The following is a 20,999-nucleotide window of genomic DNA, read 5'->3' as shown; positions in this document are numbered from 1 at the left end:
GCAGTGTCCCCACCCAGTCAGTCTTACATATGATGTAGCTGCAGTTTATATTTTCAGATTTCTAGAAAAACTGTTGTGAAGAAACATTAATTGTTTGATGTGTTTGACTTGACATATGCCTCTGAAATGTAGCTACTAGGAGTTGACTGTCACCAGAAAGTGTCTTTACAATTGCAATAAATTTTCTATTCTTGTGGTTCTTGCATACATATATTTGATTGTTAAGACCGTGTTACAAACCAATTACTCAGCCTCCAACCAGCAGTAAAACCAGCGCGGCCATTATTACCACATTTAAGGGTCGTGACTTGAACCATTTTGCAAACAATTACGGGGGGAAAACTCTTTAGCCGTTGCACAATATTCTGTGTTTGCCAGTACAGCTGTCGGTCGATGTAAAAGGTAAACAGACAGGTCAGCGACCAGCAGTTCCAGGCAGCTGTCCCATTTCTGGCATTTTCACCGCTCGGCATTCCAGCTGTCTGATGTCATGGCTCTGTAAACCTTCATGTATTCCTCCGCCACGGCGGCACTACAATGCATTTTGAAGCGTCTGTCCAAGAAAGTACGATAAACCATGTGTTTTGTAGAAAGTTGTTTAAGAGTCAGATAATGTTTCAAAGTTATTTGCCGAGTTATCAATTGCTGAAACTCTGTTGTTAGCGCTATAGATCCGCGGATGTAGACGGAATACGCTTGTTGCTCCACCAATCCCAGGAAGCGAAACACGCTTGGAACTTGAGTGAACTGTCGGACCAACAGGCATGGAGTGCAACGCTAACTACTTTTGATCCATAAACAAACTACAGACAAATGAGCACTCTCTAATTCCGAAAAGAATCTAAAAAGGAGTGATCCATTAACCTCGATGGCGGAATCTCTCGGGACCGAATCCTTGTTGGGGTACTAAATTGCATCTGGCGGCTAACGGTAACGTTAATGTTTTTGCCCAAAATATTTACCGGCGACGTCAGCTTCCCAAGGGTGTCGTCTATTTGCTGGAGCATAACTTAGCACGCAAGCGGTAAAGCTAATTTAATGCTAGTTGTAGTTGGATGTAAGTTAGTGATAATTGAGAGCTACCAATGAAAATTAGCTACTATGTATGGGAAATGTAAAACATTAGGGTCAAACTTCTTTTAACTCAGTAGTGAAGTACGTTACGTTGTATGGTAGATAATTTGTAGTATAATGGATGTACGGTAGAGGCTGAAAGCAGCAGTTTTGCAGTGTTGGGCTCGACAAGTAGCAGCTTGTTGCGTTACTGAATCAGGTCGCGCTTGTCAGTGTTTGGATCGGGCTATGCACCGGAAGGGGCTTAATCTAACCACAAGCTTGAAAAAATGGCCAGCAGACTTTATTATAGACTCTGGTCAAGTAGCCCACCTCAAATTGTAATTAACTTTTAATCGTTTTTTTTTTTTTTCTTTTGTTTAAAACCTTTAACTGCATGAGAGATGTTAACGTTAGTCGAATCCATTTGGCAGCAAATCGGAGATAGCCAAGTTGGGTAACTTAAAACAAAATGCCGCATTTAAGAGGATTAGTTTCGTTAAGACTTGTGTTTGTCTAGTCTGGCATCTGACAGAGCAGGTGTGAAATCTTGTACCATCTGCCAAAGTATCGTAACATAGTCCTTGGTGATGAGTATGACCACTTAAGATGTGAGTCACCCTGTTTTGCATCATCCTTCCTAAGACTGCAGCTTCGCGCTGGCGTTTGCTGTGTATTGTAATATTCTGGAGGTGTTCTGAGATGTGTCCTGTCTGACTTTTCAGATCCGTCCGTTGATGATGAACCTCATAACTGGGAGGATTCGCGCAGTTTTCGCGGGGACAGCAAGGAGAATCATTTCTCTGGACTAATTGAAGACCTCCCTCTTGAAGAAGTGTGAAACATGCCCTTGCCATTTGGCTTAAAACTCAAAAGGACTCGAAGGTATACTGTTTCAAGCAAGAGCTGTCTTGTCACTCGGATTCAGCTGCTCAATGGAGAGTTTGTTGAGTTTACACTTTCAGTGGAGAGCACTGGGCAGGAATGTTTGGAAGCAGTTGCTCAGAGATTGGAGTTAAGAGAGGTATGTATGTGTTTTCGAGCAATACAAGTACTGATTGTTCTTTCTTATAGACTATTTTTGAGACTCGCCATCTCAGCAAGAAAGTGTTTTTGTTAAGGTTGTCGCATTCTTTCTTGGAACTGGTAAGCGGGACCACAGAAACTGAGATAACAAGTTTGTAATTGTTCATTCATATAATATAGTGTCTCATAATCCTTCTCCTACTTAGGAACTTAAACATGCACTACATTTATATGTAATTACATGTATGTAACCAGCTCATCACAAAGACTAGCAAACATATTGTGTATGTTTTTGAAGTTTGAATTCAAAGAGTCAGCGGTCACAAAGCATGGACTATAAGGTCCTAAAAAAGTAGTTCTGAGTCAGGACTTAACAGCGTACTGAGCTTCATGTCTGCATTTGGTCACTATGGTCACTATGGTCACTCAGTGACACCACCTGTTAATCATGAACTGAAAAAGATGTAAGCCTGAGTGCTGTCATCCCCAGTTGCACCTCAAATCAACAGTAGAGACTGCTGAATGTGCAGGCGATCTGGCATGGGCACTTGCATTATGTGACAGTGTCTGTTATTTTGCTGCATAATGTAGCAAGGCTTCATTTGTCATTGGTCATTAGTAGTGCTTCTGCCAGGCCTCCACCCTCATTTGGAGGTCGTCTTGTATGCAGTATGCCTGGAACAGTTGTTTGTTTTTGATGTCACCAGGGTTGTTTGTGCTGTCTCTCATGTGGTCTTTGCAGGTTCCGTCACTGGAATTGATTAAGAAAAAAGATTTTTTATTAACCTCTGTACTGATATTTGTTTTCAGTCATCACACGCAGAGTTCACTGCCAAGCTTCAGCCACTGTTAATGATTGTGCTACATTGGTAAATAGGTCCTGTGGTTAAAAAAAACTATAAATTCAGTTGATGAGTTGTAATGAGGACCTTCAAACAAATTAGATGCTGTAACCTGGTTTATCTGTTATTTTCTCTGCTCAAGGTCATTTTTATTTTGCATTTCCAAAAGAGAAAATGAGTAATATTTACAAAACATTTCCTCTTAATTGGTAACCAATATCATCTGCCGTAAAACAGTTATTATGTTCAGTTATTTTCAGGGTGTAGTTTGAGACTGGCTGCAAATCACAATTGATGTCTTACAGCTCAATTGTCTTTCGTAAAACAGCAAGCCTAAAGGGGTTACTTTTCCTGTGTTCATTGTGAGATGTTCAGACAGTCACAAGACCGAACAGGGAGTGCCAGCAGCCTATAAATCTAGATACGATTGCAGTGGTTGAATTTTCAGGTCTACATATGTTTTATGTAGACCTGAAAATGTTCAAAATGTTCTATATATGATAATAAGTTTTGTGCACTTAAAATAAGTGACCAATATTGGTGTGCAAGATATATAAGTTGTCTCAGAATTTCCATGATGACAGTGTTGTTCAGGCATAATGTTCGTGCTTGCTTTCTTTGTTTGATAGATAACATACTTTAGCCTGTGGTACTTCAACAAGCAGAACCAGCAGAGATGGATTGACTTGGAGAAGCCGCTGAAAAAGCAGCTGGACAAGTATGGGCTGGAGCCCACCGTTTACTTTGGAGTCGTGTTTTACATACCCAGTGTCACCCAACTGCAACAGGAGATCACAAGGTGATGTTCCTTCCGTGACACCAGGTGTCTTGTGTAACCCCCTAACCTTATTAGCTTTGCGGCAATTTATCCTCCAGAGCAGGAATAAAAATGTTGTAAAAATTTAGCAAAAGCAAGCAGAGTTACTACAATCCATCCAGTGCTTTTTGTTTCTGTGAACAAGCCTTGGCCAGGATAAGGTAGCCAACTGGGCAAGAAGTTGATGAAGCAGCTTAGGTGCACAGTTGTACCCCCTGAACCATCTGCTAGTTTAAAGTGATGTCTTCTTACCTCTCCCCATCCATCTCTTTTTTTTAAACTTCAATACAAGTAGAAGGGTATCAAATCTTTATTGTTTGAATATGTCATACATTTTAATGCTGCTGCATTTGAGAAGTTTTGCTCTATAGTGACTTTTCAGCTGTTTCTTCAAACATATTTGTCATATTTGGTCACTGGCTTCTTGTGCACTCTCAGTAACGCTGTCTTTCTCCATAGATATCAGTATTATCTACAACTGAAGAAGGATGTTCTGGAGGGCAGGATCTCATGCTCACTAGAACAAGCTATTCGTTTGGCTAGCCTGGCAGTGCAAGGTAATGTGTAATACTTCCCGTGTAACAGAAACTTCAGCTTGACCAGCCTGGTGTTTCTTGGCTTAAATCTTTACGCTGTGACTACAGTAGCTTTGAGTCCCAGGAAAAGTAATGACTAATGCAGATGTACCGCAGTTGTCCATTAATCATGATATCATGCAACTCCTGCTGAAACACAAGGTTGTACGGGAAAAAGTAGAATTATTTTGAGTGATTTCTGGACAGGAAGCTTGTTCTAGTTCATCAAGGTTTTTCCCAAACTGCAAGTTTTCTAGGGTTAGGTTGCTAGTTAAGTGCAGTATGCCTGTTGCTTCTGCAACAGTTACTTGTCAAAACATGGCTAGAAAAAAGGGACTTGATATGGAATTTCATGAAGTATTCCTAACCACAGTTTTTTTATTTACACCTTGTGTCTTGTCGAGTGTCTGCTGCTCACAGTAGTTTGTCTGAAACCTCCGTTCAATCACTTGTCCAAGGCTTGACAAGAACATTTTTATGATTTTTGTAATATACAGCACTTAACAAGCACCATTAAACCTAAACCAGCCTATTAAATTAGACATTGGTGTGCATGTGTGTGCGTTTGTGTGTGAATGTGAACTCCCCTTGCATGAGCTTTAGCCCTGACTCGTCCTCCAACTTTTGCCCAGCCAGAAGAATCTCAAACACTGCTGGCAAAGTTATATCAGGCACTGCAACTTACTGGCCTGGGTGTTAGCATAGCAGAGCCGCTGAGATCACTTACTGTTGCAGCCATGTTCAAATGACTGCCCAGTGTGCAATATGTGCCCTAGAGACACGCCCTAAGAAGCTTCTTGCAAAACCCCCTTTAAGATTTAGTCATTGGCAAGTTGTCATGCAAACGTCTGCTGTCAGTAAGGTTGTTTAGTTCCTACTTTGCGTCCCTGGCTAGGATCTTTTGGAGTAAAGGGCAGTTGCAGCTTTTGAGCAGTGTGATGCTTGGGATACCCAGCATTGTTGTGAATGCTGAAAGCAGGCAGGCTGAAGCTGGTACCAGTTTTGGACTTCCACGTTGTCAGACGCTGAAGCAATTCCTTTTCATAACAAACAGGCCCCTCCTCTCCTAAAATTAGTCTTTCTTGTCATCAAACACTGCAGCTTTCCAAAAGGCATTACACCATTCTGCAATTGTTGCATGCCTATTTTGTCTTGTACTAAATCCAGAAATGAACATGTAATAGGGTTTAGTCAGAGAGCTGTTTCATGGAGAGTATACAATGCTGTATTTACCAATTTAATGTGCCTTTGGTCCACAGCTGACTTTGGAGACTTCAATCGATATGATTCCCAGGAGTTCCTCCAAAAGTTTGTGTTGTTCCCTATAGTAAGTGTTTCATTTTTTCTGGTCAGCATGTGAAATTATTGCAGCCATCTTGTGCCCATGTGTATTTGACTCTAGCATTGTATCAATCCTGTGTCTGTCTTTGCAGGACTGGATCCAGGATGAGCGAGTGCTGGAAGAGGCCACTCAGAAAGTGGCTCTTCTTTATCAGTCCTTCAGGTAAGCAGGTGTTCGCAGCATCAGTCTGCCTGTTGAATGTGGGACCTCGTACCAGTTTCTTTTTAACCCCTTTTGTCTTAAACATTCACTCCAAAGACGGCTGTCTCTCATCACTCCATGTTTCTAATTTACTCTGTAGATTTTTTTTTACTGTTCAGCTTGTTACCATTACAACAAATTGGATTGCACAGTGACTTGTTTGAATGACCATACCATATGTTTATGCCCTGCTTTGCCTGGTTGTCTTCCTGTGTTGGTGTTTTATGTTGGTTCGCTGAGTTTTGATGGTCACACTTTTTGTGCTGTTTTTGTCTTTTTTCAGGGGTTTATCAGCCCCAGAGGCAGAGATGTTGTACATGCAGGAGGTGGAAAAAATGGAAGGCTATGGCCAGGAAAGCTATCAAGCCAAGGTAATTTTATGATGTCCAACCTGTGAGCCCGAACAGCATTGAAGCAGAGTGACAATGGCTTATTAGAATGTGAACTCATAGGCTGCATATTATCGTTACTACTATTAAACTAACTTAACTATTAAAAATGGTCTGGATTCTTTTACCCAATAGACTATAATGGATGTCTTTATCCTCTTCTTTCATCTAAACAGGACAGTACAGGCACAGATGTTAGCCTGGGATCCTGCCTTGAAGGCATCTTTGTCAAGCATAAAAATGGCAGGCCGCTTCTTTTATTTAGGTAAGTCCAGAAACAAATTGGAAAATGTTTGTTTTACTGTTACATCATTGCTTAAAGTCAGGAAATATGATCTACTTCTAAATATGAAACTCTAAATTAAAGCTTTGTCCTAAAACTTGTGACTCTGAGCAGTAATTACATTGAATCAGATGATTCTATCACTGTAGACTGAGTTTTGGGGCACAGCTCACAGCTATTCTTAGGTGAGGTTGCTTCCTGTAATGTCACTAATTGCTTTCTACACCTGAATGTGGCCAAGAGGAAATGAGTCAGGTAGACTGTGGTGGCTGATAAGGATTGTAGGAGCATTGTCTGTCAGTTAAGTGAGCACGTGAACATTCTTGACCTCGGCTGAGCTGTTTCTATCTACATGCCATTATGAGTACTAGGTACCCTTTTGATTGACTCCCACGTGTGAGGTTTTTATTATGCATTGTAAAAGCAGTGCCACAGTCTCTTTAAAAATGCTGCAAGATTTTGTGACCGCCATGACTTCATGTGGGTTTTTTTTTCCCCCTCTTTCTCCTTGCCACTGTGCTTTAATTGGCTGTGTAGGTGGAATGAAATTAACAACATGAGTCACAACAGGTCCTTCTTTGCCCTGGAGCTAACCAACAGAGAGGAGAGTGTTCAGTTCCAGACTGTAAGTCTCTGCTGCCATCGCACCTCCTCTTCTCTAACCATCCACTGGGACATTTCAGGCTCTTATTTGATTTAGCAAAATTGGAAATTCGCTTCGGAGCTTACCATCTAGCTAGTCATAACAATACACCTGTGTTTGTGTGTGGGTAGAGCTGTTACTGGGGTTGCTTGGGTATGTTATGAATGTGTGGGTCATAAAGTCACATGCTATTAGCTGAAACTCAGTGCAGAAGTATTTGAGGGCATACGCAGGAACGCTCTGAGATAAATGAGCAAACACAACCTCTGTACTAATTGTTTCACAATCTAATGATTTTCTTTCTCCTTTTTGCGCAGGAAGACATGGAAACCTCCAAATATGTGTGCCGGATGTGTCTGGCCAGACTCAAGTTTTATAAGATTAACAAGAGTAGCCTGTAAGTATTTTTAACATGTCTGGCCTAGTTCCTGTCTCTTTGTTCTTTGTTGTCTCGTGCACGTGTCTCCTCTTCGGTGTAGCCTCACTTCTACCCTCCTCTCCTCCTCTCTCTTCAGAGAGGAGTGTGACCCCCTGCCTTCTGAGGGCTCCCAGAAGTCCCTTCTCACTCTATCTTTCCCTCGCTTTCCAATGCTCTCTCGTCCCTCTCTGCCTTCTAATAAGGGGTGAGCAACACTGTCAGCCACCACCTACAGTATGCCTATTAAGAAGGTGCCAACACCCATCCTCTCCTGATTGCCAAGCCCAACAGTGCCACACCCAACAGGCTCTCTGTATCTGAAATGAGCTTTGGCTTGTCGAGCATGTAGTCATTGCTCATCCAAGAGTTTATTATATTTTAATAATATACTTTATTAATTGTGGTGTGACCCTGGACCAAATAAATAATAGCGATTTTGGCTATAAACTCATTTTGAACCTTTAAATTATAATCTGTCATTCAGTATCTGTTGCAGTCCTGTAATTCATTCATTATCTGTCTTTAATCTTGGTCTTTGTCAGCCTTCAGTGGTTGTAGAGCACTGATTGAAATGTGTCCATAAAAGCAAGTATTGAAAATTAGCACTGAATGCTTGTTCAGATTCTTAGTCACTTTGTAATTTTTCTTTGTGCAAATGTCTCAGATTTTCAAAGTTTTGACTCTTTTTAATTTATTTTATTTACACCAAGTTCATATTTGGCTTGATGTGTCAAGACAACATTTAAGAGAGAAGTTTTGTGTGTTTTGTTAAATGCCAGTCAAGTAAAATGAAGACACATCACAAAACTCTTCTCCAGTACTGCAGCAAAGACGCTGCATTGTGAACTGGAGAAGAGTTGAGTGACATGTTTTAAGTTTGATGGGCTTGACCTGATCTGCATTTTCCTGTATGTATTTCAAAGTTAAATGGCAGAAGGACACAGTAAAGGCATCGGAAAAAGTATTATTGGTATTGTCATATTTTTGTGACTGGCATTTGTTTTCCCACCAGGCAAACCCAGCCCACAGTCGTCAACCCTGTCAGACGAAGATCCTCTACGAGAATATCTCTGGTAATGTCTGTGGTCACTAAAAGGCCATTTCTAGCTTGCATTGCAGCACATGATGCATATTAAAATGATTATTAAAGGGTGTGTGACCACATGGTTATATTTAATTTTTTGCTCTTGAACAGAGCTGTAACTGAATCCCTCCTTTGTTGATTTACAGCCAAAGCCTCAGGCCTACATGATGCCCCCTCCACAAATGCACTACAATGGCCATTTCACAGAGCCTTACACATCGTCACAAGGTAACTATATAGAGAGTGGCTTGCTACTAGCAACTTGAAAATGAGTGCATTGGGTTTACATTTGCTCACATTGTAAGTTTTTACATGATGCTAATAAGTTTTTTGCGCTGTGATTGCCTGCACCATCGTCAGCTAGATTTTAATGTAGTACTGTTTTGCTCTCTTGCAGACAACTTGTACATGAACAGTCAGAACGGTTATTACTACCACTCCCAGACCAGCCTGGACTGCTCTCCTCTGGAATATGGCAGTGGAGGGCGTTTACGTAATGGCAGCGTGTACAGCGCCCACAGCACCAGCTCACTAACTAATCCCCAGCACTACCTGCAGCCCTCACCCATGTCCTCCAACCCGTCTATCACTAGTGATATCACCAGGCCAGACTATGTTCCCTCACATCGCCACAGCGCTCTCATCCCACCTTCCTACCGTGCCACTCCTGATTATGAGACAGTGATGCGTCAGAAGACCCGAGGAGCAGGAGGAGGTATGGTTTTGTCTCAAGAGCACCGGCAGAGCCACTCCATGAGGAACCTGAACATTGGAAACTCATACGCCTACAGCAGACCAGACCCTCTAGTTTACAGCCAGCCAGAGATCAGAGGGGAGCATGGTGGAGCAGCCCAGCACCACCACTATCCCTTCCATTTGGGCTCCAGCTTCCACAGCCCCTCTCCATACCCCTACCCCACAGAGAGGAGACCTGTAGTCGGGGCAGTCAGTGTTCCGGAGCTTACCAATGTCCAGTTACAACAGGCACAGGAGTATCCAGCCCCTAACATCATGAGAACACACGTGTACCGACCACCTCCACCCTACCCATACGCCCATCCCCGGCCCGCAAACAGTACACCTGACTTGTCACGTCACCTGTATGTCAGCAGTAGTAACCCCGACCTCATCATCACGAGGCGTGTGCACCACTCAGTCCAGACTTTCCAGGAGGACAGCCTGCCTGTTGCCCACTCTTTACAAGAAGTGTCAGAGCCCCTCTTCAGTGGACCCCCGCAAAGACACCCATACCATGCTCAGAAGCGTAACTCCATTGAGATTGCTGGATTAGCGCACAGTCTCGAGGGGATAAGGGTCAAAGAGCGGACCATGTCTTCTTCAGCGGCTGAAACTGCCACGCCACCTCCTGTCCTGCGTGGCGGCCGTTCTCAGGGCTCTCAGCTCAACGTGTTTTTGGAACGTACAAAGACAGAGGACAGGGGTGGCATTAAGGAGGACGTACAGTATGGGCACAAAAAGTCTCTTTCAGATGCCACCATGCTGGTTCACAGCAGTGGTGAAGAAGAAGAGTTTGAGGACGACAGCGGACGTCACACTCCTCTTTCTCAGGATGCGGTAGCAGCGATTGTTCCTGACCAGCCGCCACAGCAGCATCACAGCTTGACATCTCTCTCTTCTCTGACGCCTCAGCAACAGACTCCCATCGAGCCGCCTCCCGCCTACCCCATAGGCTCCTCCCTGGACCCCTCTATAACCAGCTCCTTGGCCTACAAGGTTCACCCCCTGATCCAGGAGAGTGAGCCTCTGTACCTGCTGTCAGATTTACGTCAGCCCAGGATCATGCCGTCGGTCTCCGAGGGTGACCTGAGTGGCCAGGCCAAGCAGAAGACTAAGAAAGACTTCAAGAAGAGGCCTGTGTCTGATGTGCCTCCCGGGAAGAAAACAGTACAAGGCTTGCCCCCTCCAGTGAGTCCTGTTCCCAGTCTCCTGCTAAGCTTAGAGCCATCTTATTAATGGCTAAAAGATCACAACATTCAGTCACACTCCAGCTTTATATTTGCATGTAGCTGCACTGTAATACTTCAGAGAAACCAGTTCCAAAAGGCAAACAACCCCAGTGTCTTGTTCAGTTTTCTAAAATAATGGGTTGTTTGCTTTTGCCTTTTTCACAGCAACACATGTATGTCTCCTATTAAGATCATGTGAGTGTGGTGTACAAAGTATCAGGTGTTAGTTTCAGTGGGCAGCTTTGAATGACGCAAACAGTCTCACTTTGACACATATTGAAAGAATGTCGTTGGACTACCCTGGAAAACCGGACAGGTGACATTCTCCCAGGAAGCACCCAGCAAGGCTGCACTGTCCCTCCCCTCTCCCCTGTGTACTTACTTTCCCTCAGTGAGGCACACTCACAATCATCCTCACTTTATCTCTGTCTCCACTCTGTTGTCTTATCAGGGCATGAAGAAAGGAGCTCGGTCAGAAGTGAAGAAGATGGGCCCTCTGAAGGTGGCCCATCTCAACGGCCTGTCAGTGTCCAGGCAGCCAATGCACGACGAGGTCAAGGATGAGCCTGAGAGAGCCTCTAATGACGAGAAGGTAGGGCACTTCAGAGTTTGTGGTTGACTTCTTGAAAAATTGATTCGTAAAGCAAAAACAAATGTAACGTTTGGTTTAGACAATGGAAACTTAAGAGTTATGATAGATGTTTCCTGTGTGTTGTTAATGACGTGCCATTCAGGAACCTTGTTGTGTTGTGGGTGGTGAGGCCTCTTTCTGAAGGATACATGAAGGAGAAAGTCTTAGTCAGCGTCAGCAGACATTAACACACAGCTGAACTGGTCAGCCTTGTTAATCGTGATGCATCGTGATCATGATGAAATTTAGGATTCTATTGTGTCTCACTTTGGTTTTTTGTCAGTTGCAAAAATAACTAAACGAGTGGTGATTAAAAGAAAAAATCTGATTTTCAGTACCCAGATTTTATGTCATGTGTCCAAAATCCTGCAACACCATTCAGCAGTTTACAGTAAACTATGTCCTGTCATGGAAAGCAAAACTCTGAATATTTCTTCAGTAATAGAAAGTAAAACTACAGTAAGAGAAATTAAAACTACGGTAATAGAAAGTAAAACTACAGTAATAGGAAGTAAAAGTACACTAATAGAAATTAAAGCACAAATGAGCTGCTAATGTTTCAGAGTGTCTCATAATAATCGGAAAAAGTGCTGCAAATTTGTCTTGTAACCCACTTTCAACAGGGATTTTTCATTTCCACCTGTTTGTTAATAATCAAAATATTCTCATTCATTCATTTACACGTCAGCTGATAAGATGAATGATACTATACGTCTCACCACATCATTATGTATGTATAAAATCAAACTGATTGGCCAAAGACTAAGTCAAAAATTACCGGATTTTCCGCACTATAAGGCACACCAGATTATAACGCGCACCTTCAATGAATGGCCTATTTTAAAACTTTTTTCATATATAGGGCGCAAAGAAAGAAACTACCGTACTGTGGTGTCTGGGGTTGCGTTATGCATCCACTAGATCGGGTCGGCAACCCGCGGCTCCGGAGCCGCATGCGGCTCTTTCATCCCTCTGATGCAGCTCCTGAAAACAATTAATGAGCATTTATTTAAAATGTATTTTATTTTAGTTTGTTCATTTGCTCACAGATGACAGCTTATCCTGTGTAAAGATGCAGGTGACGGCGCACAGCGCTGATGTGCAGACCCTGTGCGCTGAGGTTCAGGAGCAGAAATCACATTAACCACGTTTGATTAATATTTTAATTGCCTATTATTTAGCATATATTCATATTTTTTCATTGTTCAGTGAAATATTCATTTTATTATTCAGGTTGACAGCTGACTGCACGTGCCAGTAAAAGGATAACGCAGAGAGTGGAATGCCCTTTACACTTTTACTGCTGTTACTTCGGCCACGCCCCCTGACTACGATAGCCATAATTATCCAATATTGATCCATATAAAAGGCGCATCGGATTATAAGGCGCACGGTCAGTTTTTGAGAAAATTAAAGGCTTTTAGGTGTGCCTTATAATGCAGAAAATACGGTAGGTAAACCTGTTCACGGGAGTTTGTTGTATAAACTGGTTCCTTCTTTGTGTGTGTGTGTGCGTGTGCGCGTGTTAGTGTAAATTTCTAGAGCAGCATATGGAACGGGGAGAGTTATTGAAAGAGTACGAGAGTATCCCAAAGCGCCATCCGTCAGCGGAATATACCATCGCCCAGCTGCCAGAGAGCGGAGACAAAAACCGCTTCCAAGACGTCCTGCCTTACGATAGTACCCGAGTGGAGCTGGTTCCCACCAAAGAAAACAACACAGGATACATCAATGCATCACATATCAGAGTAAGTTGTGCAGAGATTTATCATAACATTTCCACTATAGTAGCATATTTACAAATGAACTGTGTTTACTGACAGCAGTTTAACAAAGTCTTCCTGAGGTCATGTAGTAACTTCATACAACCATGTGTTCACAAAGTGTTGAACCTCGCTCCATCCTCGCTTGTGAACGACTGAGCCTTTCCAGGATGCTCCTTTCATACCCAATCATGATACTATCACCTGCTACCAATCAACCTGTTTACCTGTGGAATGTTCCAAACAGGTGTTTTTGGAGCGTTCCACAACTTTCCCAGTCTTCTGTTGCTCCTGTCTCAACTTGTTTGAAACGTGTTGCTGCCATCAAATTCAGAAGGAGCAAATATTTATAAAAATCAATGAGGCTGATGAGGTGAAACATTAACATTGCAGAGTTGTACAATTGTTTACACAAGCTGAGTAAAACTCCTCATGATGCGCAAACGTACTTGCTAAATATGTGGAGTTCCCCTTGAAGCTTTTATGTCCTAATTAAGAGCATAATCCTGGATGTGTTGAGAATTCTGAATGACCGTATTGACATTCAGTGAGACAATAGCACATGATTCCACCAATGTACACAAAGTATTCATCTTATTATTCAACCCTGGTGACCAGACATCCAAATACTCCTGTGCATTATATCTGCTCATGAGTAGCAGGCATGCTGCTTGCACAGGGGTGTTTGGTGGTTTGTGGGAAGGTAATGACTGCTGCTTAGTCACATTCACTCCTCTGTCTTCGACACAATAGACTTCCGTGTTCTGCTGATCTAGCTCTCAGCTTTTCGGAGAATCACTGATGAGATTCTGTGACTGATGACTTGTGTCTTGTGTCATTAGATAATAGTAGGTGGACAGGAGTGGAGCTACATTGCCACGCAGGGTCCGCTGCCAAACACGTGTCAGGACTTCTGGCAGATGGTGTGGGAACAGGGTGTCTCCATCATCGCCATGGTTACTGCTGAAGAGGTGCATCGTTTTCATATTTACAACTCTGCATTTTCTAAAAATTCCTCATCACAACCCAGACTGACCCTTTTTTGTGTGTCATTCGCTTCCTCTAGGAGAGTGGCAGAGAAAAGAGCTTCCGCTATTGGCCCCGACTTGGCTCGAGGCACAACACGGTGACGTACGGCCGTTTCAAGATCACGACGCGGTTCCGCACGGAGTCAAGCTGCTACGCCACCACAGGCCTAAAGATCAAACACCTCCTGACGGGCCAGGAAAGGACTGTCTGGCACCTGCAGTATACAGACTGGCCTGACCACGGCTGTCCTGAAGACTTCAAAGGCTTCCTCAGTGAGTGGGATCACTTAATCCTTTTGTGGTCATGTTTTTATGATCTCTTATACACCTGGAAGAAAAATCCACATGGTGCCATGACCCTAGATCAGTCTTGTAGGAACAGGACAGCTGGTGAAATGAGCTCCTAGAGGTCTGAAAAGAACATTTAAGTGTTAAAACTGCTGCATTCATTCATTATGTGCCTTAAATGAAATCTCAAGTGAGTGTTCTCGTCTTCCAGCCTACCTGGAGGAGATCCAGTCTGTGAGGAGACACACAAACAGCATCAGTGATCCAAAGAACACCAACCTACCTGTGCTGGTCCACTGCAGTGCTGGAGTGGGACGATCTGGCGTGGTCATCCTGTCTGAGATCATGATAGCCTGTCTAGAGCACAATGAGGTGAGTTCCTCACTGTCCCGCAAGCAGAAACAAAAACTAAAACCTGTGTAGTTCAGCTTTTTTCGAGCTAAGACCACATGGTGTACATTTTCTCGGTTGCTGTCTTTCTCATACTAAAAGTCTGCCTCTTTTCAGACGCTGGATGTCCCAAAAGTCCTGTTGAAGGTTCGTGCTCAGAGAATGATGATGGTTCAGACCTTGGCTCAGTACACCTTCATCTACAGGGTCCTCATCCAGTACCTCCGCAACTCCAGGCTCATATGAGCACAAGTGTCTGTCCGGCCCAAGTCATCACAGATGACTGTGGGATGGAGCTCCAGGTATACGCCAAACCGCACTGTGATGACGCAGCTGTTCAATGTAGCGGTCAGTATTTGGTTGTATTAAATCAGAGCGGGCTGAAGGAATGATGTGATATGATGCAGGAGAAAGAAGTGATGTCACATGATGGAGCACAAAGACTTGTGACCTCCCTCTAAACAGTATTATATATATTATTTTTTACATACATTATTGCTTAATAAAGCCCAGCACTTTTTACAGTACATAATGAAAATCTTTGTGATAGATGTGCATTAAAAACAGCTGATGAAGGTCACTTTCTTTAATAGATATGTTTTGGATTGCTGTTTGGTATCTATTGGTTCTGATAATGAAGGACGTTTCTATAGTAATGAAGACAGAGCGGCTAAACCTCCGAAAACATCACGACTGTCTCATATGAAGGTTTGATCACGGAGTTCAGGTGATTTTACCTTGATCATGTGAACTCTGGTGGTACAGACGGCTCTGTTGTTGCATTTAACTTAATTAGAATATATAGAGCTACATTTAGCAGAATGATGATGTATACCCTGTGATTTGGCTGTGCTACTTGCTATGGGCAGTTTTCATGTTGAAAAAGCCCCAGTACCCACCAAACAATGAAGCTAAAAACAAATGTACATATTCTCTCAGTGCACAAGTAGGATTGTCCTAACAGAGAGGGGTGGGAGATGGTGAGTTGGTCTTTGTAAAACACTGGATTGATGGGAAGTAGAAATGTATTGCACAGGTTCCAGACGTATATCGTTGATTAGTGAAGTAAAAGAATGACAGAGCAGGTGTTTTGGGTTGAAAGTAAAACTGGACAATTAATTTTATACTCAGAATTTCATCCCTTTTCTTTTCCAAATCATGAAAACTCTTGAGTGCTGTATTCAAAGAATATACCTTTAAATATCCTGTCAAGACAAAGTGCCTAAATGTCTGCATTGTAAAGTTGAAAGCTGTGTTATTTTCTGGATAATATGAAGGAACGTTTTCTCGTTCAGTGTCATTTATTGCTTGTTTGATTGCGGTGACGTGCGTTCATTAATGCCAATCGATACTGAGAAACAATAAAATGAAACCATAATGAATTCGGCTTAGATCCCGAAAGTTGTGACAGTATTCAGATGTAACTCGCCGTGCTATGCAGCTGGCTGCGGTGTTCAGAATTAGTGGGAGGCTTGAGTTATGCTCGATGTTCCCCTGCAGAGCCGCTTCCTGCTGTTACAAATGGCCTCCTGACGATTAGTGAACACATCTGACCAGTACGTGTCCACTTCCTGCTGCAGCTGTACAGAAACGATGCTGACAGGCATTGCAAAGTTTACATAATGTATCTTTTTAATGTTAATTTGGAATATTCTGCCTGTATTATCAATTCAAGGCGCCAACTTAGGTTGCAATATGGCCAAAGTGAAGTGACTGTTCGGCCCTCATTTGTCTTACCGTCATGTTTTTGTTGTTGGCGTCAGATACACCCGCAGCGATCTTAATGAACTGGAGAAAACTACATCTCTAACAGATGTTGAGATGTATTTTAATTGGATCTTTTTAAGGCCTGTGTAAATTAGCTTTGTTTTTATGTTTTAAGATACTGATTGAGTCTTAGCGTGGAGACTGAAAAGTGAGTTCTGTGGCCAAGGTGCAACTGTTTTGTCCATGTACAGGTATGTTGTTCATAATGTACACAATGTAAAATTTTGCTTTTATGAATATTGGTTATTGTACAAACTATGTATAAACTGTATCTATTGAACAAAAAATGGTATGCCATTGGAAAAAAAAACAAGTGTAGAAAGTCTTTTCAGCCAAGAATAAATATTTGGAAATAAATGGTTTCTTCTTCATATCACTATCTTGCCACCTTGTGGTAGGAATTGGCCAGTTTTTCTCTCCATCTCTGGTTGCACTATTTCTGCATGTGTTAATAACGTCCACATAAGAGGGAGCTCACATTATTGGAAGAGATCTTTATTAAATAAATTCAGATGTGAAAACAGATCAGTCATGATAGCTGGTACAGAATCTTCACAGAAACGTGGCGAGAGATGATATTTATCAGTCCAAAATGTAAATATGGATTTAAAAAGTCAAAGTCTCTGGTCCTTGAGAAAGAGGCTGAAGACATTTTTTTTAGTCCAATGCTTTAACATTGTCCTCAGCAGGTAGCAGTGGTTTCAGTCATCACACTAACACCTCGTCTGCCAGGCAAAGATCGCTTGTTGTCATTTGCTTGCTTTGTGTGCATCATCTTCAACATCCTTCATCTAATGCGTAGATCCTCTAAGTGTTCAGTTACATAAGCTTAAAAGCAGAATGTTCAGTGTCAAGAACTCGTGTTTCATGCAGAGCAAAACTGATGTGTTTTTGTCCCTCTGTTCAGTGTTGACCAGTCCGCTCAGTGGTACCTGAACTTTGTCAAAAATGCAAGCTGTGTCCCAGATCCATACGACAGACTATGTATTTTGCAGTTAGTTTAACGGAAATCTACTGACTTCAATGGTTTAAATGTTTTTCCAAAATGTATTTATAGTAGTTTTTGGTTTCCAGGAGCTGCTCCTTCGTTTCCATTGTGCATTGCATTGTGGGAGAAAAGGGCTCGACAAGAACCCTATCCGTACCACTGGTTTATGTAGGGGAATATTTCAAAGCTTTGTTCATAAAGTTGACATTTGAATTCATTCTTAATGTTGACATTATACAAATGTAGTTTATGGCGCTGTTAGACCAACCTGTAAATACAGATGTGAGCAAACAGAGAGAAATGGAAAAATGTTATTTCTGAAAGGCTAAATTCCAACAAATACAGACCGAAGCAGAATCTTTCGTTAAATAAAAACATGTGAACTTTAGAAATTATTACATCCATCTGTTTTCAAATAAATTATGACTATTTTGGACTTAACAACGCTCTGGACTTGCTGGAAACGGGATCACACGAATCGGAAACAATCCTAAACAGCCACCACTGGAATCCAATTCTACAAATAGTATAAGTTACATACCTTACAAAACGCGTACTCCAGACCTCCTTATTATGTAGTATGAATTTGGGACAGAGTTACAGATTTACAGCCTAATGCACGTTAAATCATTTGTTTTGTATTTAAAAAAGGTACTTGTGATGAAGTTACAGTAATACTGGTGCTTTCACCTTAAAAAACAGTAATGAGAATATTAAAAAAAGCAAAAGGAAACACTAATAAAAGTAAAAACCGGAGCATTATAAATCACCTAAAATGAGGGAGAAGTTTCAGTGGAAGTTCACCTTTTTTGTCCCTCCACTGAAAAACAGAGTTCATGCGAGACGCTAAATGTGGGAACAGGAGAGACATTAATACTGGTACCGTCCTCGCTTTCCTCCGTGTCCACCATGTCCTCCAGAGCTACCATGTCCACCATATCCTCCTTGGTTCCATCCACCTCCTCTCCAACCTCCACCACCTCCCCGACCACCTCCTCCTCTTCCACCACCACCGCGGCCTCCCCAGCCGCCACCTCCTCGACCGTCTTGTCTTTTTTGCCATGGTGGCATCTCAGGGGGTGGGGCCTCTATCTCCGAGGGACGTCCTCCCCTGTCCGGGACTCTCCCCATCAGGATCTATGGATAAGCAAGTAGACCAGAGACACGGTTGCGTCAGATAAAAACATCAGATTCAAAGCTTTTAGTGAGAAAGTGGAAAAGTTCTGTACCTTGTTGACAGCACAAGTCGTATTCTCCCTGCTCGAGCCACTGCTGGTCTTCACCACATTGCAGATGTCTTCTCTGGCAGCCAGCAGCTCGGCCATGTCCACTGTGGACTGTGGCCTCAGAGAGTGTCTCTTAGGCTGGTAGGCCCTCGCCATGCTGTCCACCTTGACCTAACAAACCACAGGCACATATTAGAGAGACAGGGTGCTGTTCACCAGAAAAAGATCATTCCTAACAAAATCGAAAATGCAGCTGGAATCTGACTTTTCGTCTTCCAACGAGCAGCTGACACAGAATCGACACCTTTCCTCTGATTTTCACCAGTTTCGATTCCCCTGGACCGGAGAAAGAGGGTAAAACATGAAACAGATGGATGAGTAATCACATGAACGTGCCTTGGCTCTGTCTGACCAGCCGAAAGACTGAACCGTGACGTCGAGCCGTTTGATCAGCATCCTGCGCCGACACTCGTACTCTGAAGACAGAACCGTGTTTATGTTGTGCAGCTTCTCCTGCCGACACAAAACAAGCCAAAATGTGCTAGAATTCAAACACACTTTCCATTATACAAATAACACCCAGCAACTAATACACAGCTACTACAGCTCATAATGTTTATTCCAGATCTTCTTACCCACTGTTCACTGCATAGAGACTTCTTTAGCACCGGGTTTCCAATGGAGCCATTTGGAAGCTCTTTAAGTACTTTATCAACCTACAGTGACACACAGGATTTAATGTATTAGAATGATACAAAAACAAAGCTTTTCATTTGAGTGTTAGAGATCATTGCAGGCAGGACACACATGGACACAGCCAGTTAACATTTAATGCTTTAAACATGGCTACTAAAAACATGAAACCAAACAGGAAGTGACTGCAAGTAGTAACATGCACAGCTACAACATAGACTTTTTATTGGGCTTGAGTCACAGATATAAAGACTGTTAGTGAAGATACATCTTTTTGGCCTCTATTATCAGATTCCAACGGGTGAATTTTGATGAATACATGTAAGCGGTATGAAACAGTCCCACCTTGTCTTGGACTTGAGAGAAAACTCCTGCCGCGTCCTGTCCTCTCGGCTCTGGTAGGTTCAGTGTTTCACAGATCGCTCTGAGCTCCTGACACGTCGGACTCTCTTCGGTTCGTTCATCAGAGACTCCTCTGCTCCTCACAATCTGAGCTGCCTGGAGCTCAGAGCTCAGAAACACTTGATAGACACACACACCGAAAAAGTTACTCACTGACCACACAGGGAGCAGGTAGCACAGTGATCGGAGTATGAGTGATTACATACAGACAAACTTGAGATGATCTTTTGCATTTGGCAAACTGCCCTTGAGGATCCCTGAAACTACGTCTTTGTGAGGACAGTGCAACTCCTTCAGCAAACCACTCATCTCTACCTGAAGGCTGTCCATGTCGTCTGGAGGGAGGACAGACAGAAGACAGGTTGAGAGAAAATGAGTCATAAGTGACAGTTTTGAGCGTCAGAGTCTGCTGTGAATGGATGTGACTCACCTGGACCGGAAGTAATGCTCTCCTCCAGATCACACAGCGGCTTTAACCTGGATGCCAGCCACCTGCAGAGCTCCACAAACTTCGGCGAGGACAGGCCTCCTTCCGCGGCTGTGAGCAGCGCCTTCTCCTCCAGCAGAGGGCCGTCATAGCTAAGGACCAGTAACGTAGTGAGAGGAGTCAAATTAGCATATAACACCCAGATGTTAAACGGAGGTATTGTTCCCACCAGCTACTTTACACCCAGCTACTGCAGCCACTCAATTGCTTAAAAACACACAAACTCCAATAGAGCAGTGATTGTGAAGCTATACGGAATGCTACCATGCTAACAGTAAATTAGCTTACCCAAGCTGCTCTAACGAGTCCAAGATATCACACTCCATGGCCTAATCCGTGAGGTCAGTACGTGTGTTTGTCTACTTAAAACATGACGATGTTAGGGGTCCAACAACGTCAACATTTACAGTGCGTGCACCCATTCATTTCTGCGGCGCTGACATGCCTGGAAGCTACAATGCCTCCTTGCTGTTCCGGTTTCGTAAGCGAGCCGAAGTGAAACGTTCGACGTTGAATATGTGGTTCCGCCGCATTGGTTCCGCTCCAGTACTATAGCGTGTAAATAAGTGGATATACCAAAATAGAAAACTGCAATTTCAAGGTCAGAATTCGACCCAAATTAAATCAGTAAAATGTGTTCAATTTTTAAAAGTAAAGAGATGTACTGTGACTTTTGTCTTGTCAAAGTGTTAAATT

At 42.8% G+C, this 20,999-nt stretch overlaps 2 protein-coding genes across 2 annotated transcripts; one reads left to right on the top strand and one right to left on the bottom strand.

Annotated features, from left to right (window-relative positions):
• The first annotated feature begins 745 nt into the window (after positions 1–745).
• ptpn21 (protein tyrosine phosphatase non-receptor type 21) lies at positions 746–16,880 on the top strand. Its single transcript, XM_041953991.1, has 19 exons — positions 746–930; positions 1,779–2,077; positions 3,551–3,720; positions 4,198–4,295; positions 5,573–5,640; positions 5,747–5,817; positions 6,140–6,227; positions 6,422–6,510; positions 7,066–7,153; positions 7,489–7,568; positions 8,602–8,662; positions 8,820–8,901; positions 9,071–10,599; positions 11,092–11,232; positions 12,801–13,019; positions 13,877–14,005; positions 14,101–14,335; positions 14,562–14,722; positions 14,858–16,880. Exons 2-19 carry the CDS (start codon positions 1,898–1,900, stop codon positions 14,984–14,986), a joined length of 3,618 nt encoding a protein of 1,205 aa, XP_041809925.1. The 5' UTR covers positions 746–930; positions 1,779–1,897; the 3' UTR covers positions 14,987–16,880.
• A 112-nt stretch (positions 16,881–16,992) lies between these two features.
• fam98b (family with sequence similarity 98 member B) lies at positions 16,993–20,765 on the bottom strand. The gene is made up of 8 exons (XM_041954226.1): positions 20,592–20,765; positions 20,247–20,395; positions 20,023–20,151; positions 19,760–19,935; positions 19,357–19,437; positions 19,118–19,234; positions 18,725–18,892; positions 16,993–18,632 (listed from the first exon to the last, which is right to left on the bottom strand). Exons 1-8 carry the CDS (start codon positions 20,627–20,629, stop codon positions 18,366–18,368), a joined length of 1,125 nt encoding a protein of 374 aa, XP_041810160.1. The 5' UTR covers positions 20,630–20,765; the 3' UTR covers positions 16,993–18,365.
• Between the last annotated feature and the right edge of the window lie 234 nt (positions 20,766–20,999).

The sequence above is a fragment of the Chelmon rostratus genome, chromosome 15 (assembly GCF_017976325.1).
Source record: "Chelmon rostratus isolate fCheRos1 chromosome 15, fCheRos1.pri, whole genome shotgun sequence".
NCBI lineage: Eukaryota > Metazoa > Chordata > Actinopteri > Chaetodontiformes > Chaetodontidae > Chelmon > Chelmon rostratus.
The sequence above is the reverse complement of the archived record's forward strand: the minus strand, read 5'-3'. Positions and strand labels throughout refer to the sequence as shown.

Excerpts from the sequence above, each read along its gene's own strand:
- ptpn21 (XM_041953991.1), top strand. The coding sequence starts at position 1,898 with ATGCCCTTGCCATTTGGCTTAAAACTCAAAAGGACTCGAAGGTATACT. Across the intron at positions 5,818-6,139 it reads CTTCTTTATCAGTCCTTCAG|GGGTTTATCAGCCCCAGAGG; the intron begins GTAAGCAGGTGT and ends GTCTTTTTTCAG. Across the intron at positions 8,902-9,070 it reads GCCTTACACATCGTCACAAG|ACAACTTGTACATGAACAGT; the intron begins GTAACTATATAG and ends GCTCTCTTGCAG.
- fam98b (XM_041954226.1), bottom strand. The coding sequence starts at position 20,629 with ATGGAGTGTGATATCTTGGACTCGTTAGAGCAGCTTGG. Across the intron at positions 20,396-20,591 it reads GACTCGTTAGAGCAGCTTGG|CTATGACGGCCCTCTGCTGG; the intron begins GTAAGCTAATTT and ends ACTGGTCCTTAG. Across the intron at positions 18,633-18,724 it reads CGACTTGTGCTGTCAACAAG|ATCCTGATGGGGAGAGTCCC; the intron begins GTACAGAACTTT and ends GCTTATCCATAG.